The sequence below is a fragment of the Corythoichthys intestinalis genome, chromosome 15 (genome assembly GCF_030265065.1).
Source record: "Corythoichthys intestinalis isolate RoL2023-P3 chromosome 15, ASM3026506v1, whole genome shotgun sequence".
Lineage (NCBI taxonomy): Eukaryota > Metazoa > Chordata > Actinopteri > Syngnathiformes > Syngnathidae > Corythoichthys > Corythoichthys intestinalis.
Window position 1 is genome coordinate 45,857,548 of NC_080409.1, and position 26,758 is coordinate 45,884,305.

Sequence of the window (26,758 nt, forward strand, 5' to 3'; positions counted from 1 at the left end):
ATAAATAACGTGTCACTCACTCACGTACCATTAGCCCTGCGGAGGGCAAGGTTTCTATCAATTATGACCACTGTCGATGCGTGGCTAACGTGTCTTACATGCAGGTTTTATTCAATCTGTGAAAACATAGCGCTGTAGAGTGATGAGGATGTAAAATAAAAACTTAATCATGCTAACTGTCAATTTTAGCTCAGTAGTCATTGCTGGATAAAACACCAAGGAGCACTTGTCCCTAATGTGTTCCAATACAGCAGGTATCATACTGTAACGTTGACAAAGAGTCACCTGCTTCGTTAGATTGCAATTTTTTATTTTTTGGGAAATTGATGAACAACCAACACACGACTGGAGTCTGCCGACGCACACGCACCTGCCAGAACAACAACAACAGGAAGGCACGTTTTTCGCTCTCCCGCACCTCCGCACGTCACACCGTGCATTCAGGAACGCATGCAAATATCCCCGCCATATTACAACCTGATATGTTGCAATACATTTATTTCTAACACTGCAAAAACTCAAAATCCTATCAGGACTTACAGTTTAGACTAACTTAAAACTTAGCTACAACTTAAAAATAGCTTGACACAAATGGAAAATCAATTGAAACGTGGGAAAAACACCTAACTTTTAAGTGATGTGTGTTATCAAGCATAATCGCATTTTTTATATATAGAAATTAACATTTTGAAATATATATATATATATATATATATATATATATATATATATATATATATATATGAGATCTAAAAGTTTTTTGAGTGAAAGCAGTAAATCAGTTTTTTATTCTAGTCACATCTGAGATGCAATTGTTGGCTGTTTTCAACAACGTACATCGAAAATAAAGACATTGATTGACTGAAAATGGTTCAATATTAGATGAAATGTCTTGTTTTCTTATGTATATTTATAATTGCTCTTTACCTAAAAAATTGTTTTATCCGATTAATCGATAGAATTTTCAGTCAATTACTCGATTAGTAAAATATTCGATAGCTGCAGCCCTAATACAAATGTTCAGTTAAAGAGATGACTTGAGTGACAAGGGCTGAAAAAGACTAGGAAAAAGCCGATTTGATCCAGGGGTAGCTTTTTTATCGTCACCTTTTTCTTGTGTGCATTGTGTAACGCCACTGGCAATGACATTCTCCTGTTTCAACAAGCAATCCTTTACCACAATATGCCCAGTCTTTCTTATATTTTATATCCTCTGAACGTCTCCGAACGTTCTTGGGGGGCAATTTATATTGCTATTTTTGTGTAGCGATCGCAAATCCTACTCAGTGACAGCAAACGAACACTTTTAATTTTTTCATTAATAACAAATCTTAATTCTATCATTTATTTACACTTCTCTCTTACTAATGTTGTTTCTTTACAACAGAAAAGGTAAAGCTGTTAAATCTAGAGCCTACCTGTAAGCACTAACACGCTTACTACAAAAGACCAAGGACAAACTTGGTTAATTAATTTAAATATCCGTATTTTAGAAAAATAGGCCTGCATCACCATTGTGATATATAAATGTCAGTCAAAGTAGTAGTACCACCTACAAATAATTAAGTAGGAGGCCATATTATATACTAGTATACTGTATATTTACCACACACACACCAATTTCTTAATTCCCAGTTCTCAACAACTAAATAAAAAAGATTGTTCTCAAATATCACGATTAACATGTGAGTCAACGCACGGCAAAACGCCACGCAAAAAAAAAAAAAAAAAAGTAAAAATATCAAAATGGCTGTTGATCAGGATTGTCATCTGTTGGACCATGGCCCCCGACAAAATGTTTACTGCATATGAAGATGAATGTCTTCACATTGCTGGCGTTAAATGGGTCTTTTGAACGTCTGCTCAAGTTGATCCATTGTTCACATTTTTTCCTTTTTTTGTTTTTAGCTTTGGGAAACGTATGAAGAAAACATCTATCATATGTGAATGGTAGTAATGTCTCCAGTCATTTCTACAAGTTCCATAGCAGTAGTGTTTAATCGGCATGTTCTTTTTTGAAAGATTACTGGCAGAAAACAAGCAGTTCCAGCATGGGTTGTATGCGAGCGCGCCTTTATGTTGACCCCATCCCGGTTTACGATGATGTCACGCAGCCTTCCGGTCTAAAAATAGTATTCGCACGTTATGCTATTGTGCCAATAAAAAAATCTTTACGTTAGAATGAGATAACCTTGAGGCAGTGTTGTTTTTGTCAACGATGACGACAACAAATATTTCATCAACAAACTCTTTTTGTTTTTTTTCATTACGATAATGAGCTAAAAACGTGTTTTTGAGACCAAAGACGAATGCCAGGTTTCGTTTGAGAAGACGAGAACAAAACAAAAATGCGCAATCGTTTCCATCACATATTCACAATGTGACATTTTATGTGTAGTTAGCCTGCATCGTAGCATTGTCTGGTTGTGTCCCTCGTGACGCGTCGCGGAAAGTCGAAATTACGTAAGTCGAGTACGGCGTAACCCGGAGACTACTTGTATTGGTATCGGATTTTTGGAGTTGGACAATATCGGGATATCTGTTGAAATGTCATTATCAGACAACTCTACGCTGTGTGTGTGTGTGAGAGAGAAACTATCCGCAGTTGGACATTAAATTAGTTTAAAGTGACATTAAATGAGATTTGCTGATACGTGTAGAAACCCTGAACTCTTCTAATGATAGAAAATAATCATAAAGAGTAAAAATTGTGACCACCAACCCTATTCTCTCCAAGAGAAATGAATATTCCCCATTGTGTGTTCTCAACAGAACAAGCTAAAGAAAATAAAGAAGTACAAGGACCAGGATGAAGAAGATCGGGAGCTCATGATGCAGCTGCTCGGGGTACGCTTAGACACAACCACACGCAACACCGTCGTCCACTCTAAACTGTCGTGGTCTCTGCAGTCGGCCGGCACGAACAAGGAGGAGAAGGACAAAGGAAAGAAAGGAAAAAAAGGGAAGGGTAACGAGGAGCCCTCTAAAAAGCCGCCAGTTCAGAAGCCCCCTCTCAAACCTCGACAAGTGGTGACCAACGCCAAGAAACCGGAGCAGACGGCCGTAGAGGGTGAGGAGGCGGCTCCTGCAGAGCTCGATGAGAAGGTACAGTATGCACGATTTGCTTAGAGTGACCTCAACATACAGTATTTGTAAAAGAGGACCAAATACTGCAATAAAAAGTTTTTGTTTTTTTTTTACAAGCTAGGTTCTTGTAAAGGCCTTTACGATGTGCCTGTTATGGTGTGTTACTCATGATGGGGACTAAGATGGGACTAATATGGCAAAAACAAACCTATGGTGCTACTTCCAACAAAAACTTGAAATAGACTTTAAAGAATGGATATGTTAAAGGGAATCACAGATAGAAAGACATGTAGTTCTTAAAAGATAAATGTTAGTACGAGTTATAATAACTTGATATTAAAACGAGGGCTGTCAAACGATAACATTTTTTAATCGAGTTAATTACAGCTTGAAAATTAGTTAATCGCAATTCAAACCATCTATAAAATATGCCATGTTTTTCTGTAAATTATTGTTGGAATGGAAAGATAAGACACAAGACGGACACATACATTCAACATACGGTACATAAGTACTGTATTTGTTTATTATAACAATAAATCAACAAGATGGCATTAACATTATTAATATTCTCTTAAAGCGATCCATGGATAGAAAGACTTGTAGTTCTTAAAAGATAAATGTTAGTACAAGTTATAGAAATTTCATATTAAAATCCCTCTTAATGTTTTCGTTTTATTAAAATTTGTAAAATTTTCAATCAATAAATAAATCGCAATTCAAACCATCTATAAAATATGCCATATTTTTCTGTAAATTATTGTTGGAATGGAAAGATAAGACACAGGACGGATGCATACATTCAACATACAGTACATAAGTACTCTATTTGTTTATTATAACAATAAATCAACAAGATGGTATTAACATTATTAATATTCTCTTAAAGCGATCCATGGATAGAAGGACTTGTACTTCTTAAAAGATAAATGTTAGTACAAGTTATAAAAATTTTATATTAAAACCCCTCTTAATGTTTTTGTTTTATTAAAATTCGTAAAATTTTCAATCGATAAATAAACCGCAATTCAAACCATCTATAAATTATGCCATATTTTTCTGTAAATTATTGTTGGAATGGAAAGATAAGACACAAGACGGCAGAGGTTGTGCTAGACTTTTTCGTTGTCTGTCATTTTGACTGACAGGGTCATAAAAATCCGGTCATAATCTATTTTTACCCGTCACTTAAATTTTTAAAATGACTATATCTTGATGCAGTCACTATATGTATATACACAATAATACAATAATACTTTATAATATAAAGTAACTAACATTAGTGCGGTCATGGATTACAGTAAGCAGGCCAGTGCTGTTTCCATATATATTTTTATTATGTATATACAGGATATATGTATATATTTTCCCCAAGTGGGAGCTTCCATGATCCTAATAAATGTAATAATAATAAAATATAATATAATTCCATTATATATATACTGTATATATATTTTTAATTTATTATTATTAAATAAAAATGCACGTTGATACGACGCACATAAAGGCAACTTCTTTTTTTAAAAAATCGTTAGAAAGTTGTATGGACTTACAATCCGCTAGCTTGTTGTTTCCTGTTGTCTTCGGAAATACACCTGGGTGACGGCGCGTCAAGTGTTCGTTCATAGCCGACGTGCTCCCGTGGTATGCGAGCTTAGCTTAGCAAAAACAGTAGACACAGTGGTGGCACCTTCCATATTTTCCTTGAAATAATTTCAGGCTCTGGCTAGTCAGGTCCGCTTTTTTGGCTTTATGCCGCTTTCACCGTGTTGTTGCCCTTCCTGGTAATTGGCGGTGTTTTCAACTGCTCGCCGCAGTGAGGAGTGAACCGGCAATTCACTTGATTCCACTGCATCAGTCCCTCTTTTATCAACACCATCGGCGTTTTAGGGCTTTTTGAAGAAACTTCGGACACTCAGTTGCCTTGACATTTTTCCGAGTAAGGCCAACGACGTCACGCATCAAGAGAGACAATAGCCAATTAATATGCTCACTCGCCACCCTGTGGTCTGGGGTGTGAATTTCAACCTGTCAAAATGACAGATTGACTTCAGTTTTTTCCGTCACCGTTTTAAAAAACCGGTCAACGACGGAAAATATTCGGTTAACGCGACCCCTGCAAGACGGTTATATACATTCAACATACGGTACATAAGTACTGTATTTGTTTATTATAACAATAAATCAACAAGATGGCATTAACATTATTAACATTCTGTTAAAGCGATCCATGGATAGAAAGACTCGTAGTTCTTAAAAGATAAATATTAGTACAAGTTATAGAAATTTTATATTAAAACCCCTCTTAATGTTTCGTTTTATTAAAATTTGTAAAATTTTCAATCAAAAAAATAAACTAGTAGCTCGCCATTGCTGATGTCAATAATTACACCATGCTCACTCATGGTACTAACCCATGAAATCAGTTGACCCAAACGCCAGCAGAGGGCGCCAAACACCAAAAAACAAGTAACAAGCGGACATTACACTGTACTGTCATTTTAATCTGTTTGAGCGGGGCATGTGCGTTAATTGCGTCAAATATTTTAACTTGGGCTGTCAAAATTATCGCATTAACGGGCGGTAATTAAATTTTTAAATTAATCACGTTAAAATATTTGACGCAATTAACACACATGCCCCGCTCAAACAGATTAAAATGACAGCAGAGTGAAATGTCCACTTGTTAATTGTTGTTGGAGTTTTGTCGCCCTCTGCTGGCGCTTGGGTGCGACTGATTTTATAGGCTTCAGCACCAATGAGCCATGAACCATTGTGTAATTATTGACATCAACAATGGCGGGCTACTAGTTTATTTTTTGATTGAAAATTTTACAAATTTTATTAAAACGAAAACATGAAGAGGGGTTTTAATATAAAATTCATAACTTGTACTAACATTTATCTTTTAAGAACTACAAGTCTTTCTATCCATGGATCGCTTTAACAGAATGTTAACAATGTTAATGCCATCTTGTTGATTTATTGTTATGATAAACAAATACAGTACTTAAGTACCGTATGTTGAATGTATATATCCATCTTGTCTTATCTTTCCATTCCAATAATTTACAGAAAAATATGGCATATTTAATAGATGGTTTGAATTGCGATGAATTATGATTAACTAATTTTTAAGCTGTAATTAACTCGATTAAATTTTTTTATCTTTTGACAGCCCTAATTTTAACTTGATTAATCAAAAAAATTAATTACCGCCCGTTAACGTGATAATTTTGACAGCCCTAATTAAAACCCCTCTTCATGTTTTCGTTTCAATAAAATTAGTTGACTAGTGGGTCGCCATTGTTGTTGAGGACGCAATAAACTCTGGGCGATTACGTCACCGGGCCACACTGCCGGACTTTCACAGTGTCACTCGTTAGCTACATAAACATATTGTCTGTTTTGCCCTTCCAATTTAAACCCGGGCAGAACATTAATGAGTAGGACAGCCCTGTTGATATTTCACAAAACGAGCAGCGAAGCAAAATGAACAGGAAAGATGGGATGAGACGAGAGTAGCATTCATGTGTCGTGTCAAGTTCGCTGGTGACAACACTCTTTTGCTCGAGTGACTGAGCAGAAGACTGTTTGATGTCAAAAAATGTTTGCAGATCTTCACAGTAAACTACTATGTGATCCAACTTATTCCAATATTATTATGGATAGTTAGCATCCAAAGCTCTTGTGTGCTTTACATATGAATAGGGTATACAGTGAAACTCAGCAGTTTGATTATTTTTGCAGATAACCTGTGCATCACAGTACACGAAAATATTGATGCAGTTTGCCTTAACCGAGATGTCTCGGACTCAGAGACGAAAGAATGCCGTTTTACCTTATTTTTGTCATGTAAAGGCGCTGTCCAGATTGTTGATCATCCTGCTGGTGTTCAGATTTATCATATGTTGCTCCCAAAGCTTGCTTCCCGGTGAATAAACGACACAGAAAACCAATGAGTAAATGTATTAAACTTTTGATTGTTGGTTATTCGTATCATTTTCTGTCCAACAGATTATAATGACGCCTTATTCTGCACATTCAGATCATTGAGGACTGACGTATACTTCATTTGTATTTAAAGCACGCGAGACACATTGTGAGCAAACATGATTCTCTTTTTACTCCACGCCGATCACACTTTTGGCAACATTAAAGAAATGCCACAAGGACCATGTTATTTTTTTCTACTTTGATCGTATGTTTATTGTTTATTGAACTATTAGCTGCAATCAGTAACTCAAGTCCTCAGATGAAAAACAACAAGCGGAAGCGAGGCTTGACCGCAAAGTAGACAACAATATCAGAGGGATTTGCAAGGGTTTATGGAACACACACAAAAAACACGAAATTGTGAAAAGGGAGCCAAAAAAAGCGTCCGTGACAGTTGGTCGGGATCAATTAAAGAAAAAAACCAAAAAAAAGAGGTAACACTGCAGTGGGAGGCAGACAAACACAAAAAACAAAGCAAGGATGCAAACACAAACTGTCAAATGGCAGAAAGTCATCTCGGCAAGCCGCCTAGGATCGGTTTAAAGACACTACTGATGAGTTGGAATTGGATGCAGGTACGACTTATCCCACAGCTCTGTAACAAAACAATCTGACCAGCAGAATGTGACAAAATCATGCCAGTAGTCATACTAGCTTCACTTGCTAGCAAGCACAGCTGTTTTCCCAGTCCATCCCAACCGTGTCATCACCCCAGCGTGCATTGCACACATAAAACCTGGCGTCCTCCGTAGGTCAAAACAAGTATTAAATATAGCTTTTTATATTAATAGCAATATTTTATGTTTTTAACAACATACTCTTGTAAAAGAACAATTGTGACTTATTAGAGCTTTCAAGTCTTTAAGTCCATGGTTCCCTTTAAAAGGAATTACAGGCTTATTCACTGTAGTTTTTTAGTAATTTCTGCACAACTATTTTGAGTTTACTATTGTAATTCTGGTGTTTAAAATTGTTTAAAAAATATTTTAGAAGAGTTTAAACATATCTTTAAATTGAATGTATTCATGTGTGTCCTTTTAGGACGACGACGCGGATCCGGACAACCCCGGTGCAGAGGTGAACTCGACAACTACAATTTTGAGAATCAAATCTTTTACGATGCTCTTAACCTTTTTCGCGTTAGGAAGCTGAAAACCTTCTCACCTCACTGACGGGCCAACCTCACCCAGAAGACACGCTGATGTTTGCGGTGCCGGTGTGCGCCCCATACAGCGCGCTCTCCAACTGCAAGTGTGTTTGCCTGCCTACTTGCTCCAGTTGACAGCATGGAAGGGAAGATTTATGTTTTTGTGTGTTGTTTTTACACCTACAGGCACAAAGTGAAACTGACGCCAGGCTCTCAAAAGAAAGGCAAAGGTAATCCAACTAACCATACTCAAAAAGTGCATAGGATGCGTGAAATGAAAACGTGGCATTTTGCCTTCAAGAAATCGATATCAGTTATCTTATGATTTTCTCCTCAGGTGAACTCATTTTCAAAATAAAGAGTGCAATGGAATAATTTGTATTTGACGTGCTATTTCAGATGACCTATGGCAAATACTGTAAATAATGAGCTTTATATTCATTTAGATGTCTTGTTTACTGTAATTTTTGCACTATAAGGCTCAACTGACTATAAGCCGCCACCCACCAAATGTGACACGAAAATGGCATTTGTTCATAGAAAAGCCGCACCTGACTATAAGCCGCAGCTCTCCTCACTGAATTATGGGATCTTTACACCAACATATTAACCGGTAACACTTAATTTGACAGCGGCATTATACAACTGTTACAAGACCAAATTAACCACCATGAAGCTTCAAACTAATTGGCTGCAATGAATTCATTGCTTGAAGAAGCTTCATTTGGCTATGACTGCTCCCTTGGGGGAGACAGTCAACCTCTGCTGCCACCTGCTGTCAACACTGTTGTTGTTCAACATGCCTCGTAGCATGCATTGCAGCGCTACAGATGTAAATAACAATCAAAATTCATGTTCTGTGCTAATTATTTCTTCAGTTACTGTTCCAGTTGTTTCATTACTTGCTAGTTATGGTATTTGGTAACACCGTATTTGTCAACAGAGTTATAAGACCATCATAATTATGACATGACACTATCATGGGCATTACTCAATGCTTATGACATATGATTTGCCGTATGATACTTAATGATGTCTCTAAGTCCATTTATGGCCAGCTCGGATCTTTTATATCCATTCAAAAATGAGATCATTTGTCATAAATGACATCTTTTATGAGCATTCATTAAATAATGATTAGCACAGAACATAATTTTTAATTGCTATTTACATCTGTAGCTCTGCAACGCATGCTAGGAGGCATGTGTTACCTAGATACACAAATGAATTGACGAATAAGCCGCACTGGACTATAAGCCGCAGGATTCAAGATAGGAAAAAAAAAAAAAAAGTAGCGGCTTATAGTCCGACAATTACGGTAATTAACCAAATTATAAACAAGAGTGTATCTTTAAATCTTAAAAAAAACAAAAAAAAATCATTTGCAAGGTGTGGTGGTGCGCCACAATCTTTCACATGTAGGGGAAACCCTGAAACAGCATTTGGTTTTTGTCAATTTTCACTCAGGGGCAAAAATCAGACTTCAAATTTGAAAGAAAAAATGATTGCTATAATTACCGACTTTTGTCATGTTGGCCAGGCTTACTCACAGGCTGATAACATGTCAGGCAATCACAGAAAATAAATGTTGTTTCCAGCCGCCCGTACGGCACTTTTGAGCTTCATGAAATCCAAGGAGGCTTCGGTGAGAGAAAAGGACTTGCTACGCAGCGTCAAGGTACCAAATTCAACTTTTTGCTTTAAATGCTCTTTTGTCGGAGTTAATGTGTGGTTGACTTGTGCTGCAGGACGCCGACCTGTCCAGAAACATGCCTGGCAAAGTCAAAGTGTCTGCTCCTAACCTGCTGGCTGCCAAGAGGAAATAAAGAGCTACTTTTAAATATTTTTACAAAACGGACCTCAATTAATGACTTGAACTGGAAAAAATCGAAAATGTCTCAGGGTGCACCAATCACAATCATCCAGCTGACTGCCAATCTTGGTTCTTGCCGATCCCTATTGATGATGGCTGGATTAAAAGAAAAAGTCTTTGGTTTGTTTTCCTCCAAAGGTGTGAAGTTCTTCATGGTTGAACATTTCCATGGAGAGTGTTTTTCGACATTTCCGCATGATCGTTTGAACGGGCGCCATGTATACACGTCAACCGAGAGGTGTCAGGCGAAATGCAAAGTCCAAACGCTTTGCAAAAGGAAAAAAGCACCAATGCAAACTGCCACAACACGATCCCCAAGTCCTAAAGCGCGATTGCAAATTGGCAAAAGCACGAACCCCAATTGCCATAACACGACAGCAAACTGCTTGCAGCCAAATGCAAAAGGCTCGCAAGATGACCCATAAGTTTAAAAAAAAAGGCGACACTTTGTATATTGCTACATGTGCTTTGTGACCATCTCTACGGAGCTCCGTAAGGTTGCCCCAACCCCATTAGACGCAAATTCATATGAAAATGATTTCAATCGTTTCTGCTGCAACGGTTTTGTAGATAAAGTATTATGCTTTTTGAGATATTAATTTCGAACGGTGATGTCACTTGTAGCTTTTCCTTCGCTTAGGTCCTGCGGCTAATGGAGCATACCAACTCTCAACACCCAATATAAAATAACATAGTTTAAGGAAAACAAGCAGAATATATTTGACATAGGGTATAAGAGATACATGACGCCTTCTTACCAAGGAAGCCCAACGCGTGAGTCATGCAGCTGACTGAGCAATATGGACGCTGACAACCAGGTAATAGGCAAAACATCAACACCAAATTCCGCAATCAGCTCTTCAGGACAGTCCAGAAAAAATGGCGGAACATCCTGTCCTAAAAAAAAGGAACACCGGAGAACGCCCGATATCGAGCTGATAACATGACTGGTAAGACTCCAAGCGCCCCTTTGACGCTGAGGCGGGCAAAATCTCCCATTGTGATAGAAAATTATTCTAAACAACGGCCAAACACACCCTACTTCCGGACCACGGCCCGCCTCACCAGATTTCACGGGAACCTTTTGTTGACTTGTGATATGGTGACCCCAGAACGAGTCTGCCTCCTTGCCTGGGTCTGTTGCTGTTTGACCGTTGCCGACCTGAATAAATTGTCAACTTGTGTTTCGAAGCTTTTTTCCAGCTTTCAAAATGGAGTCAGTACAAGGGGCTAAGGTGAACGCGTGGAGTTTGGCCTTTTGGCCGGGCCGTTGGTACTGTGCCAGCGCGGGTCTGGCCGTTCGGCAGGTGTGATTCTGGCAGTCTGGCTAAAAGGTCAGATTCCTTCAATAATTTTTACACAAATTTGTGTCTTTATGGAGGTTCAACAGATCCCCAATTTATGAAATCTGCCCCCAATCGGTCACTGCACCTTTAACCACTACCCTACAATAAACTATTAATCCCAGTTCTCAAACAAAAAAACTAGTTTTCAACATAAACCTGTTTTATTAATTATAAAACAATGTTCTAAAAACACAAGAATATTTAGTAAATTTTATGTACAACAAAAGAAAATCCATCTTTGCCTTAAAGTTCTTGAAGTTTGCTGTGGAGACATAAGATGATCGTGTAAGAATGTTATTAGTTTGTTTTTAAATAGAGCAAATCTACAAAAACATCCCAACCTGTCCTCAATAGTTTTGCTGGATGGATAATACACTTTAAATGTAAAACCGCTTCTTGGGAATGAGCCCTGAATTAGTCATTTAAGAAAAAAAAAAGGGGGATTATTGGCTGCCATTGACGGCGATTGACGTCCGATCCATTTGCAGAGGGAGGGTGGCAGCGAATGACGTTCATTCGCTGCCACCCTCCCTCTGCAAATGGATTGGACGCTTATCACCATCAATAGCAACGACACATCAAAAATAATCTTTTTTCAACTCATTACATACCGGGTTGACGCAAAGACAATCCACATGCGTGACGCTGAAGGGGTCATACTTGTCCGCAAAGACGATGACGTCGGGGACGGGGTACACGCGCAGGGCGTAGTCGTACGCCCAAAATATGGGAGCGACGTACAGAGGCAGCGGCGCCAGGTGAGCTTGAGACAAGACGGTCCGGACGAACTGACGACCAAAACGGCGTCAAAAACGTACAAAGTGAGACATGGTAATTATTTTTGAACGCTTCTCACGTGGTTGGGGATGTCAAGGTTGGCGTTAGGCAAGCCAACACAATTTCTGCACATTTTGTTGACAAGGTCCTCACGGATGATCATCAGTTCTTGGCTGCAGTATTGGATTCTTGAGGGCAAACAGTTTGGTTTGGTATGACTAAAGCAAGCTAAAAATAGGAAGGAGTTTATGTTCGGCATATTTACCTGCACGGGTTGGTGGTGAACACGGAGAAAGGAACCCTTTGGCGGAATTCCTCGGTGATGTGATCTGCCAGCGGTGGTCTGCGGAGGGACGTAATTAGGTAAAGTGTCGTCAATTTTCAGCAGGGACGAGAACGAGAAGTGGTATTTGCCATGTGGCAATATAGATTTTGCCATGTGGCATTTTCTATTGCCAGGTGGCAAAATGGCTTTTGCCATGTGGATTTTTTTTTTTTTTTTTTTTGCCAGGTGGCAAAATGGATTTTGCCTGGTGGCATTTTCTTGCCATTTGGAAAAATGGATTTTGCCATGTGGCATTTTTCTTGCTACGTGGCATTTTTTTTTTTTTTTTTTTTGCCATGAGGCATTTTTCTTTGCCATGTGGCAAAATGGATTTTGCCATGGAGCATTTTTCTTGCCCTGCGGCATTTTTTTGCCACCCGGCAAAAAATGGATTTTGGTTTGTGGGATTTTTCTTGCGATGTAGCAAAAATGATTTCACCATGCGGCATTTTTCTTGCCATGTGGCATTTTTCTGCCATCAGGCAAAATGGATTTCACCATGTGGCATTTTATTTGCCATGTGGCAAAACGGATTTTGGTTTGGGGTATTTTTCTTGCGATGTGGAGTTTTTTTTGGCATGTGGCAAAATGGAATTTGCTATGTGGCATTTTTTTTTTTGCCATGTGGCAAAATGGATTTTGCTATGTGGCATTTTATTTGCCATGTGGCAAAACAGATTTTGGTTTGGGGTATTTTTCTTGCGATGTGGAGTTTTTTTTGGCATGTGGCAAAATGGAATTTGCTATGTGGCATTTTTTTTTTGGCATGCGGCAAAATGGATTTTGCTATGTGGCATTTTTTTTGCCATGTGGCAAAATGGATTTTGGTTTGGGGTATTTTTCTTGCGATGTGGAATTTTTTTTGCCATGTGGCATTTTTCTTGCCATGTGGCAAAATGGAATTTGCTATGTGGCATTATTTTTGCCATGTGGCAAAATGGATTTGGCTATGTGGCATTTTTTTTTTGCCATGTGACATTTTTCTTTGCCATGTGGCAAAATGGATTTTGGTTTGGGGTATTTTTCTTGCCATGTGGCAAAAATGATTTCACCATGTGGCATTTTTCTGCCATCTGGCAAAATGGATTTCACCATGTGGCATTTTTCTTGGCATGTGGCATTTTATTTGCGATGTGGCATTTTTCTTGCCATGTGGCAAAATGGATTTTGCTATGTGGCAGTTTTTTTCTTGCCATGTGGCATTTTTTTTGCCATGTCGCAAAATGGATTTTGCCATGTAGCATTTTACACGTAATTCGATTGTCGTCAATTTTATGGGCGAAAAAAAATTTCACTACTTCATCCGAGTAGTCAGGGTGTAATGATACGTCGATCTGGATTGGTGAAGCAATGATCCAATCATATGGATTAGTCCTGCAACGATTAATAAATTAACTAGAGTCATTTATTTATTACTAAAGTATTTTACGCAATAACAGGCGCACCTTGAATAGATCAACATTGGCCAATCATGGCATGACATTCCCTTTGGTGCAGCTCCATCTAGTGGATGCATAACGCAACCCATACATACTGGACTGTCTCAGAAAATTAGAATACACAATATTCTAATTTTCTGAGACAGTCCTGTACATTAATCCACCATTTAAAGCAGGGGTGTCCAAACTTTTTGCAAAGGGGACCAGATTTGGCGTGGTAAAAATGTGGGGGGCCGACCTTGGCTGACGTCCTTTACATAGAACAATATACAGGACTGTCTCAGAAAATTAGAATATTGTGTATTCTAATTTCCTGAGACAGTCCAGTACATAACTAAGCAGGCACTATTGACTCGCGCTAGCTTAGCCACTCCGCAGCCCTGAAACTAACAAATAACTGACAAACTGCACAGAATTTGTTGAAATCAACTCCACCAACTAATTAAACCCCTGCTAACTCGAACCTTTATGTCAAAAATTCTCAACTTCCCCTTTAATAATGGGAGTGCACTCTTTATATGAAAATTTTCAAAATAGGCCATTCATTGAAGGTGTGCCTCATAGTGTGGAAAATACGGTACTTTACGAGTTACTAGATGGAGATTTTCTATGACTTATTTGTAAATTGAATATTACCGTGGCAGGATGGTACCCGGGCCTGGATCTTCAGGGCCGGGAACAAACACAAAACGACTACTGCAGATTCAAAAACAGGACAACGACAGTGAGAAATTTTTCGAAAAAGGGAAAAAAAAAAAAAAAAAAGTCCTCGAAAATGTGCACTCGCTCATACTTGTTGTGTATATTCGGATGTGCGCATATGCTGTCAGCCAACAATTTCAGCGACTCTAAAAGGAGAATAATTGTCACTAAAATGCTTTCATTAATCATTTGCTACTTAACTCATGGAAGAGCGCACCTTTGAGAGATTTGATTTGACTTTTTCCGTACGGGACAGAGGAGAAGTTTCCACAAAAGATGAAACACGTGGGTGGCATTGCATCATACCCTGGTGGCAAATATGTTCAAAGTTAATGCAAGATTTTGGTAATAAGTCACAGTTTCTTTGGGCGCGTACCTGAAAACATGAGGTTGAGCTTGTCCATGACTTCCACGCTGTCCAACCACACGTCGGAAAGTACGACGAACATGGCGTCTTCGTTCTCCTCCTCCAGTTGCTTGAGCTTGGCCGAGGCCTTTACCGACGTCGTGGACGGACCGCCGAAGAAGTTGACGTTGCCAAAGTACGCCCTAAGAGAGAAACAGTTAGACCTGTCGCAAAAACAAATTTCAGTAGGCGATATATTGTCTCATAAATTATTGCCAATATGCGATATTATTGTCAATTTTTTTTTTTCAACCACTCCTACCACTAATGTAGTGACAATACGGTGGTGTGAAAAGGTAACTGAATCTTTTTGGATTTTCTCACATTTCTGTGTAAAATCATCAAATGTGATCCGATCTTTGTCAAAACCACACAGATGAAAATACAGTGTCTGCTTAAACTAAAACCACCCAAACATTTATAGGTTTTCATATTTTAATGAGGATAGTAAGTAAGTAAGTAAATGAACCATCACATTTAATATTTTGTGCCCCCCCCGGCAGCAATAACTTCGACCAGACGCTTCCTTTACTGCAGATAAGTCTGGCACATCGTTCGACTAATTTGGTTCACTTATTTTCCCCCCTTCTGTCATTGTTTGCATACTATCCTCATTAAAATATGAAAACCTACAAAGGATTTGGGTGGTTTTAGTTAAAGCAGACAGTTTTTTTCATCTGTGTGATTTTGACAAAGATCAGAGCACATTTGATGCTGATTTTATGCAGAAACGTGCGACATTCCAAAAGGTTCAGATCAGTTTTCATTAGTGCTGCAACAATTAATCGATTAACTCAAGTATTCGATTAGAAAAAAAATTTCGAATTAAATTTTGTTGCTTCGAGTATTCGTTCAATAAAAGTGGCGTTGTAATGGTTTATTTTGAAAGTGTTTGCATTTAGTTTTATTGATTAGGGTGGATACACTGCCCTCTGGTCTGCCTCTGTTAACATGGCTGAATCTAACTGTTCCCTGTTAAGACCAACGTAAGCTAAAGTTTTGTTTGAGCTAATGTTTTTTTAATGCATTCAGAATTTAGTTTATTGGTATATTTAGCCATTTTTGTGGGAATATGTGCCTGAACCATTTGTTAGGACCATTGTAAAAAAAACTTTAGCATTTTATAGCATATAAGCTAGCGGACTTTTTCTATGTAAGTTAGCCAAATGTTTTTTGTTGTACATAGATCCTCATTTAAAAAAAAAATATATATATATATATATATATATATATACCGTTTGAGGCTCAGCTGAGGTATTTTAATTTTTCATGTTCCTTATCCGATTACTCGATTATTCGAACTAACTAGTCCATCAATTAATCGACTACTAAAATATTTGATAGCTGCAGGCCTAATTTACATACCACTGTACATCCTAATAAATCACCCATTCAAATGCAAAAAAAAATGTTATTCTTAAATAAAACAAAAACCATATTTAAAATAATATTTAAAAAAGAACACACACACACACAATGAATAACGAGTCATTTGAAAGCTAGCTAGGTGCAGAATTTGAAATTTGTGAGAAACCCAATACTATTTTTGTTCTCTGCCAATTAAGAGTCCATCAAAGTGTATTTGATCCAAACTGGCTGTCATATTGTCCTGCATGTTAGCAAATTTGAAGTCAAATTATTCATTGCCAATCAGATTTTTTGTAAATGCTGTCATTTTAAAGCTATTCTTAGTGTAGAATCGGAAGTATGTAAGATTAACTCTAGAAATCGTTACATAAATGTTGAACATGAAGCGCTTTTATTTTAAAATGTTCACCAGAAGTACGTTTGCTAAGTCGCTAACTGTAAGCTTTACACACACAAAAAGTGCACTTCTCTTTTCGTCATACATGCTGTGTCACAAATAGATTTTTTTTTTTTGCAAATGCTGTTAACCAGCGAGTTTTCATGTTTAAAGTGCCACCGTTTAACTGCAATTTTGTGTTTTGGAGAAGACTGCCAATGTTTTATAGCAGGCTAACGTGGTTAGTACATTTGTCTTTTTTACATTAGCCTCAATGTAGCAATGCTAACGTTTTACAATGTTGAATATAAATGTTTTTCCTGATTTTGTATGTCTGAAAGTTAATTCTACGGCATGTTGATGACCAATAAACACCTGTGAAACAACTGGAGTTTCATATGCCATCAACCAGCACGTGTGCTCATGGCGATAAATCGTAGCCAGGAAAATTACCGCCCTCGATTTTATTTACCGTGTGATAAATTGATTTATTGCATATCGCGACAGACTTCGAAACAGTTGTTGTTTAGTTTTTTTTAAAACAACTGACTGCCATTGATTGATAAATCATCGCTGCTAGATCCTCCCAGTCAGAATGGATTGGACGTTCATCATCGTCAGTGGCGCTGAATGTGTTAACGTTACCTGGTCGCTGACGAAGGCTCTATGGGTGGAGTGCCAAAACCGTTGACGTGGAGCACAGAGTCCTCGTAGCAGCCTGAAAGACCAAATATTTGTCCAAGTTTGTATTTCTAAATTGCATAGATTTATATCAAGTCAAATTTAAATAGGTAGATCTTCGACACCATCGGCTACGTTTACATGCACACATTTATTCTGAATTAAAATGCTCTATGTGACACACCCCACCCCCTCTCATTGTACTGTCCTCGACAAGATGTTGGAGCTAAATCCTAGCTTTACAGCAGGCTAAGCTCCGAAATGACAATGTCAGACGTCCGCGTGGTTTGCTTACTTATTCAGCTGCTCATGAAATCAAAACTTGCAGAATGAAACTACAATAAAAATGAAATTAAATCAGTTTCATCTTCAATAATAGCGATTGAAATTTGCATTTATAACTAGCTGCTGATACAGCAATAAGAATCCACACAAACGATTTGCATGTTACCAGTTACCGTCTGCACATTATCAAAAATAATCACATCAACTCGCCCCAAGTATTCAACCACAATGGCGTACCGCAAGCATGCTATTTTTAGACCATGACGTCGCATCGTAAGGCGGAAGTTAAGCCGAAGTGGGACATTATAGACCCGCCCTCGCATAGAAACAACGTAATTTGTGCTACTTTTCGCCGGTAATTTTTCAAAAACAATTATGCCGATCACACATTGCTTTTTTGGAATTTGTAGAAACGACTCTAGACATTTCGACACATGAAGGATGTTTTCTTCATACGTTTCCGGAAACCAAAAACTCGGGAGGAAAAAATGTGAAGACCGAATCAACTTTCGCGGACTTTAATACCAGCTCGGTGAATCCATTCACATTTCATATGCAGTAAACATTTTGTTGGGTTGGCATGGTCTTTCAGAGGACAAAGCGGGCAAGCCATTTTTATATTTTTAACTTTTTTTTTTAGCGTAACGTTGTGCCGTACTGCTTCTGCCTGACAATGAATGACCTGAAAAGAATTACAATGGTATTTAACTGCCACTGTTACCGTTTCTGTTATATATTATAAAACAACTTTAGTAAGGGGAAGTGTAAATAAATTATAGAATTAAGATTTGTTATCAATGAAAAAATTAAAAGTGTTCGTTGGGTGTCACTAAAGTAGCATTTGCGATCGCTACACAAAGCTAACTAAATTACCCCCAAGAATGGTCAGAGACATAGGACAACCAGAGGATATATAAGAAAGACAGGGCTGATGGTAAAGGATAGCTTGTTGAAACAGGAGAATGTCATTGTCAGTCGCGTCGATAAAAAAGCTAAGGCTATGCTTAGGTCGGCTCGTTTTTTTCGTCTTTTTCAGCCTTCGACACTCAAGCCATCTCTTTAACTGAACATTTTTATGTTCTTCCACATCTTTGCCAGTCAATTTGGCACCAGGCACATCATTTTCGGAGAGAATTGGTAGGTTTAGCTCTGTAAGCATCTCCTTGGTACACGATTTCCATTCATTTCCTATTAGGGACAAACAGTGGCTTGTCCCTACTTAGCAACAGTAGCTTATGTCATGAATATTAATGAACGGAAGTGACGTGTTGCTTGCAGTACACCATTGAAAACGCACAATTAACAGTACAAAAAGTGTTATATACAGTGCTGGCCAAAAGTACTGGCCCACCTGCAATTCTGTCAGATAATGCTCAATTTCTCCCAGAAAATGATTGCAATTACAAATGCTTTGGTAGTCTTCATTTATTTTGCTTGCAATGAAAAAACACAAAAGAGAATGATAATTTTTTTTTTTTTTCATTTTACACAAAAAAAAGTATTGGGACCCTCAGCCCAATACTTGGTAGCACAACCTTTACACAAAATAACTGCGAACAACCGCTTCCGGTATACATCAATGAGTTTCTTACAATGCTCTGCTGGAATTTTAGACCATTCTTCTTTGGCCAACTGCTCCAGGTCTCTGAGATTTGAAGAGTGCCTTCTCCAAACTGCCATTTTCAGATCTCTCCACAGGTGTTCTATGTGATTCAGGTCTGGACTCATTGCTGGCCACTTTATAAGTCTCCAGCGCTTTCTCTCAAACCATTTTCTAGTGTGTTTTGGGTCACTGTCCTGCTGGAAGACCCATGACCTCTGAGGGAGACCCAGCTTTCTCATACTGGGCCCAACATTATGCTCTTCAGACTTCATAATGCTATGCACACGGTCAAGCCGTCCAGTGCCAGAGGGAGCAAAGCAACCCCAAAACAGCAGGGAACTTCCCCATTTTTGACTGTGGGGACCGTGTTCTTTTCTTTGAAGGCATTGTTTTTTTCTGGTAAACTATATGTTGATGCCTTTTCCCAAAAAGCTCTACTTTTTTCTCATCTGACCAGAGAACATTCTTCCAAAACGTTGTTTGGCTTTCTCAGGTAAGTTTTGGCAAACTCCAGTCTGGCTTTTTTATGTCTCTAGGTCAGAAGTGGGGTCTTCCTGGGTATCCTACCATAGAGTCCCTTTTCTTTTAGACGCCAACAGATAGTATGGATTGACACTGTTGTACCCTAGGACTGCAGGACAGCTCGAACTTGTTTGGATGTTAGTCACAGTTCTTTCTCCACCATCCTCACAATCTTTCGTGGAAATCTCAAATTTTCTTTTCTGTTCATATCTAGCGAGGTTAGCCACAGTGCCATGGGCTTTACACTGATTGACGACACGGTGCACAGTCGACACAGGAACATTCAGGTCTTTGGAGACGTTGAGATTGGCCATGCTTCCTCACAATTTTGCTTCTCAAGTGCTCAGAAAGTTCTTTGGTCTTCTTTCTTTTCTCCATGCTGAATGTGGTACACACGTTGACACAGGACAGAGGTTGAGTCAACTTTAATCCATTTTAACTGGCTGCAAGTGTCATTTAGTTATTGCCACCACCTGTTATGTGCTGTTAATTACATAAATTAGAGATTTTTCAAAGGATGCCAATACTTTTGTCCGGCCCATTTTTGGAGTTTTGTGTAAATTGATAATAATTCATTTTTTTCCCCATTCACTTTTGTTTGTTTTCATTGCAAGCAAAATAAATGAAGCTATTACTACCAAAGCATTTGTACTTTGCAGAAATTGAGCATTATCTGACAGAATTGCAGGGGTGCCAATACTTTTGGCCAGCACTGTATACAGGTGTTGCCTCTGTGGATGCTTTACAAGCTACAAATGTGCGCGCAGGCTTGCAGCTCTTTTTCCTGTATCACTCAGCTGTACGACTTATTCGTGGGAATAAATGGCTCTTCCTCATGTGTGTGTGCATGTGCTCTTCTTCGTGTGCGCATATACGCTCTTCTTTGTGTGCATAAATACGTTCTCCTTCGTGTGTACATGTGCTCTTACTCATATGCGGAAGTACTACCTGCTCTACGCTTCCTGCGCCAAAATAAAAGCATACATCACAAAAAAAAAAAAAAAAAAAAAAAAAAAAAAAAAAAACTACTAGTATTTCCAATATTCTGTACTTGGTCAATCCGCGCACGTCAAAATGATTTGTCTCAACCAAAAATGTTGAAATTGTAATCCGGAAATCCAAACTTTATTTGGATTAAAGAAATTTCTTCACGTAAATGTAGACAGTTTAAAATTCCTCCATAGCTTCATGGAAAGGTGTGGCAAGAAACACTGTTGAAGGTTGATTCTTTTGTACATTTTAGTACAAAACAAAAATATATTTAGCTTGGAAGAAATTTCACTTTTGTTGTGTGGTTGATTGTTGTGTTAATTGTGTATCAGGCCCCAAAGGCCTGATAAAGGGTTATTTTTAAATTACCACTCAAATTTTAAAAATGCTTATTAAATGTTTACTTGAACGTGAAGTTAAATTGATATTGTCAATTCATCCATCTTACCCTCAGCCAGTACAAAACTGCATTCGGTGTAAAGGCCATTATGGAACTGGTGCAAACGGAATGAAGGTAAATACAGTAACTGTACTTTTATGATATTAAAACATTAAAAATATAATGAAAGGATATTGCCTTGGACATATTGAGCTCTACTGTTCCCGTTGGATCCTCCAGGTAGAATTTACCCTTTAAATGACAAAAAAACAAAAACAAGCGTTTAAACACAGACACACAAAATGAACATATCTGTCTTTGTGATTCTGAATATACTGAAGGGAGATCACCGATCCAATCACTCAATCGGAAATCAAGGCCAATAACGCTATTTTGAGATCGGAATCCGGTGAAAACCATCGTGTTTTTGAGGCGTATAAAACAACAAAATGATCGAAATGTACAAGGATATCATCGAATGAAACTAAATATAAAAGTTTTATGCTACACAACATGACAACAACACACGTTATGCTAGCTGTCACAGGAATCTAAAGTTATGATTCTATTATGAAAATGTGATTTTAAAAAAATCTATCACTGACACCACATGCATGACAAAAAGCCAAGTCGTTTTTGTTTGTTTTTTTAACTGAGTGTAATGCTTACAGTTAGTGGCTGAGCAAACATACTTCTGGTGAACATTACAAAATAAAAGCACGTCATGTTCTGATTTCTGTAAGCAATCTCACATACTTCAGACTCTACACTAAGAATATAAAAATGTGTTTCATTAAATAAAAATAAAAAAACTATATTAAAATTATATAAGAATAACAATTTATTGCATTTGATTAGGTGATTTATTGTCACTATATCAGTGGTTGAATTGGTTTTAAAAAAAAAAACGGACAATAATATTGCATATCGGCAATAATTTATGAGACAATATATCGCCAACTAAAATTTGTTATCACGACAGGCTTACTTGTTAGCATGTTATTTATGTCATGGTTATCTCAATAACTCTTAATAGCCATGCTACATTTACATGCCGTGTACATTCTCAGTTGATTGTTCTCTATTCTATTTTCATTTTAAATTGCCTAACAAGATTACATGTCTGTTCTTAGAGTTGGATTATATAAAAACAAATCCCTCAAAAATGCAACTTATATATGAGTTGTTCCTCTTCATTGCGCATTTTTTGGCTGGTGCGACTTATAGTCCGAAAAATACGGTGGTCGTGTATGTGAAGTTGCCTGCCGCCTCACCTCTTTTAGCTGTGTGATCATGCCAAGTACAATAACACCACCCAGTTTGGTGGTGCTGCCGAGCAAAGCTTCGATGGTCTTCAGCTGAACAAAAAAAACAAGAGTCAGCTAAGCTAAGCTAAGGGAGAAGGAATTGGATATATCACACCTGAAATTTGTTTTGATTTGGCACTACGGTAGCTCCAATGACAGGCGGGGTGAACAGCTCGTGTCGACTTGTGCGCTGGAAACAAATACATACATGATAAAAGTAGCACATGGAAAAGAAGGAGAAAAAGAGTCGAAAATCAGACCTGTTGTAAGATTGTGTAGCGTTCCCGAAAAAGTTCTGCCTTGTCTCGGGCGACGCCGCACAATCCCGGAGTTGGATGGTTGGTCATGTTGATGCTGTCAACAAAACAAGGTGAATGCAGGGTTTTAATAGTTTAGGATTGTTTAAGTTATTTCTTTAATGTTTAATGTTATTTTTCCATTCATTTTTTGTGAATATTTGTTGGTTTTCAGTTTTTAAAAAGCACCCATGAATTAACTGTCCAAATATTGCCCACCTGAATACATAAACAAATCCTCTGTACAACCATTTTTTTTTTAAATTATTTGAACACACATTCCCACAAAAAACTGCAAAATATACCTATAAACTAAAAATAGGTCAAACAAAAACTTACCTTATGTTGGTCTTAACGGGGGGCAGCTGAATTCAGCCTCATTAAATGTGCAATGTCATATTCATTGTTGCCACTAAAGGGCAGTGTATCCACCCAAATCATTAAACCAAAATGCAAACACTTTCAAACAATCCATTACAACGCAACTAATTAAACGAATCCTCGAAGCAGCAAAATTTGATTTAAAGCTTTTTCCTAATAGAATTACTTGAGTTAATCGATTAATCGTTGGAGCACTAAACTCAATAGCTACAATTGACATACGTCATACGTGGGAGGGTTACAGTGACTGAACCCTTGCTCCCTGCCTTTGGAAATGTTTTTTTGTTCAGTTTTATTAACTATAATAACCTTATATTATTATTTCTGTACAGTATGTAAGGACGTATCTATTGTGAACTCTTCTTTAAATCAACATGAACAAGAGTGAGTGAAACGACGACGTTGACTTACGGGACAAACTTCTTTCTCTCCGCATTGTAAATGTATCTGGGCACGTCGAAGGCTCCGATGACATTGAAAATGTTACTTCTGGAAATGGTGACAAAGATCACATTCAAATAAAGAAAAAAACCCCAAAACATTTCATTTATCTTAAAGCTACTTACGTGGCATCGTCACAAGATTGTGAGCAGTCTTGCACGGCATTTTCCACCACTGACAGCTCGATCGTGCTCGAAGACACTGTTGGATGACCGTCATCACATATAGGAAGACAGAATTTGGAAAATGAAATAAGCAACTCACAGGGTTGCTTCTCCACAGCATCCAGGACTCTTTCAATGATGTCATCCAGCTCCGAGGGCCTCACAGAGTCCAGAACCTCTACCAAGTACTTGGTGGCTTCACTTTGACGAGATTAAAAAACAGGAGAATTGGCATCATTTAACCTGGACTAAACAAATTTGGTTACCGAGGGTGTGTTATAACTTAGATGACATTTGGGCTTGAAAATTCTTGTAAAATAAACTTTCATTTTTCTGATTTTCAACTACACATTCATAAATTATAGCCAATAAACTATCAAATTAGCTCATCTTATAGATCAACGGTACAATGTTTACGACATGATTTATTTGGTGTTTACAACACTCGGTTTAGCCTAATCGCAGCAACTGGCCGCTAATGTTAGTGTTCTCTCAGGTGAAAAAGCTAGCTGTTTAGCTAGCTGTCATTAACGTGTAAATTAAAAAGCTGTTTCTCCTATTTTATCCATAACCATAACATGGTAACATGAGATAGCCATGATTAAATGCCTCACTCTCTAATTATGCTATAAAAATTAAACAAAATGATAAGAGGACAAATTTGCTCTCATTCTTTTGTGTTTGGCTGCTTTATTCTTCCACTGTTCTAATACGTCCTTTAAATCCAGTTTTTGAACTATTTTTTTTTTTTACACTCTTTGTTTTTTTTACACGTTGCGTAAACATGGTAATACAATTAATGTCTTTTTCTTTTATTATTATTATTATATAGCCACACAAACGTTACAACTAGGGCTGTCAAACGATTAAAATGTTTAATCTAGTTAATCACAGCTTAATTAATTAATCGTAATTCAAACCATCTCTAAAATATGACATATTTTTCTGTAAATTATTGTTGGAATGGAAAGATAAGACACAAGACAGATATATACATTCAACATACTGTACATAAGTACCGTATTTGTTTATTATAACAATAAATCAACAAGATGGCATTAACATTCCGAAGCGCCGCCCACAATTCGAGCTTGGCTGCTCCCCTCCTTTGCCAGTCATCGTCCTCTTTCTTGATATCTCGGGACATTTAGGTGGCTGCGCGTGTATGGTCGGCACCGCATCTCCTTTGAGCAGCAATCTTTTAGCAAAACCCGATTTCAGTTGTCCATAGTTCGAGAAGCTTTCAGGTGGAAAATGCGCACAACAGAAAACCATGCCGGAGGCTGTGTCTAGAAAATTAGCCCTCTTTGCACGGACGAACTTTACCCATTGTCTGCGTAGTCCAGCTTTTTTTTTTTCGCGTTGAGGAACTCATGGATACTATATTCCGATAAATAGCTATTTGTACACCACATAGCACAGCAGTTTTGAACCATTCTAGTGATGTTTTGGTCAAACAAACCCGAACGCTACTCTCTCGTCGATAAAAAACAATGGCACCTGGCTCCGCCTCGACTTTCATTCACTTGCCGTGACGTCCCCGCCCGATTCGGCTGTTTCCAGAACACTTTCGGAAATGTTCGTAATTTTCGATCTATTTTCGATAATTGCTCATTAATGTGATTGATTTTTTGTTAACTTTATCAATATTTGTTATCTTGGCACATAACGGTTCTATTGATGTCTCACACCCCCTTTGCCGCTACAAGCCCTTTAAAAAAAAAAAAGGTCAGTCGTTTCAATGTCTTCATGACAAGAAAATACAGATGTTGTGGTCCAAATTAAAACGGAGCCTTAAAAATTCTCAAGAGGGGTAAACTCTTAACAATTTTATAATGAACTGCCTCTGCCTTTGGTAAAATGGGAAACCTAATGAATTTGGATGTCATAATATCAACACTTTTCTTAGAATGAAATGCATAAATTAAGTTCTGCTTGAGGAAAACGAGTACATTTCGTCCACAAAAATTTTGACATTGGGTAATTTAGAATCACTGACATGAAGTGTTGACTCCAGCTTCATTTAAAACCAATAATAAGACATAATAATCCAGCTTCATTTAAAACCAATAATAAGACATAATAATATTCGACTGAGGTATTGCTTTGATAAAATTTCGGTTCTGCTTTTTATCAATCCAATTATATTTGGAACATAGGCTTTCAACAGAGGCAATGTTTCCAGAATCATTTAAGAGGTTCATCACTGACCAAATTAAAATTAAAGAGTAAACTTGGACTGTAATGTGACTGTACCTTTCGTGATGTAGAAATAGTAATGGGAACTCACAGACGTGGCGATAACAAATAACACAGTGGCAACGCCGGCTAAATAAAGACATGTAAGAAAGACATAATTATACATACGGTCGGAGAATAAGACCCCGCATTTTGAAGTCACTGCAAACTCTAGACTTCATTGTCCGTGAAGCATCCATCTTTGTTGACTTCCTTGCTCCGCCTTTGGCGCCAAATGTTTTAGCCGTAGATGTCATATAGACACGACTAGTTGTAGTAAAGGTAGAGACGGCAACGTTAGGAGCAGCCGGCCATCTTACGTCGGAAAACTTCTCGAGCAGGGTGTACTGCAGGGGTGGTAAGGAGAGCCATTTTTCCTAAATACTCTTAAAGGGGATGTTTCGGCAAAGGGGGTGTGAGACATCAATAGAACCGTTATGCGCCAAGATAACAAATATTGATAAAGTTAACAAAAAAATCAATCACATTAATGAGCAATTATCGAAAATAGATCGAAAATGACGAACACTACCGAAAGTGTTCCGGAAACAGCCGAATGGGGCGGCGACGTCACGACAAGTGATTGAAAGTCGAGGCGGAGCTAGGTGCCATTGTTTTTTAACGACGAG

At 37.9% G+C, this 26,758-nt stretch overlaps 2 protein-coding genes across 2 annotated transcripts in view; one reads left to right on the top strand and one right to left on the bottom strand.

Moving 5' to 3' along the window:
* LOC130930812 (ribosome quality control complex subunit NEMF-like) overlaps positions 1–11,843 on the top strand; it is a 34,205-nt gene extending 22,362 nt beyond the window's left edge. Inside the window, exons 26-32 of the mRNA XM_057858969.1 lie at positions 2,773–2,847; positions 2,911–3,105; positions 8,125–8,160; positions 8,228–8,334; positions 8,417–8,460; positions 9,829–9,908; positions 9,979–11,843. Of these exons, the coding sequence (XP_057714952.1) occupies positions 2,773–2,847; positions 2,911–3,105; positions 8,125–8,160; positions 8,228–8,334; positions 8,417–8,460; positions 9,829–9,908; positions 9,979–10,056 (615 nt within the window). The 3' untranslated portion in view covers positions 10,057–11,843. The remainder of the gene's footprint in view (positions 1–2,772; positions 2,848–2,910; positions 3,106–8,124; positions 8,161–8,227; positions 8,335–8,416; positions 8,461–9,828; positions 9,909–9,978) is intronic.
* pole2 (polymerase (DNA directed), epsilon 2) lies at positions 11,621–26,389 on the bottom strand. The gene is made up of 19 exons (XM_057858981.1): positions 26,259–26,389; positions 23,992–24,092; positions 23,853–23,928; positions 23,698–23,775; positions 22,870–22,963; positions 22,725–22,799; positions 22,577–22,660; positions 21,498–21,554; positions 21,372–21,420; positions 17,488–17,560; positions 15,069–15,241; positions 14,910–14,999; positions 14,784–14,838; positions 14,627–14,686; positions 12,492–12,569; positions 12,306–12,414; positions 12,061–12,237; positions 11,791–11,858; positions 11,621–11,711 (listed from the first exon to the last, which is right to left on the bottom strand). Exons 1-19 carry the CDS (start codon positions 26,384–26,386, stop codon positions 11,693–11,695), a joined length of 1,644 nt encoding a protein of 547 aa, XP_057714964.1. The 5' UTR covers positions 26,387–26,389; the 3' UTR covers positions 11,621–11,692.
* Between the last annotated feature and the right edge of the window lie 369 nt (positions 26,390–26,758).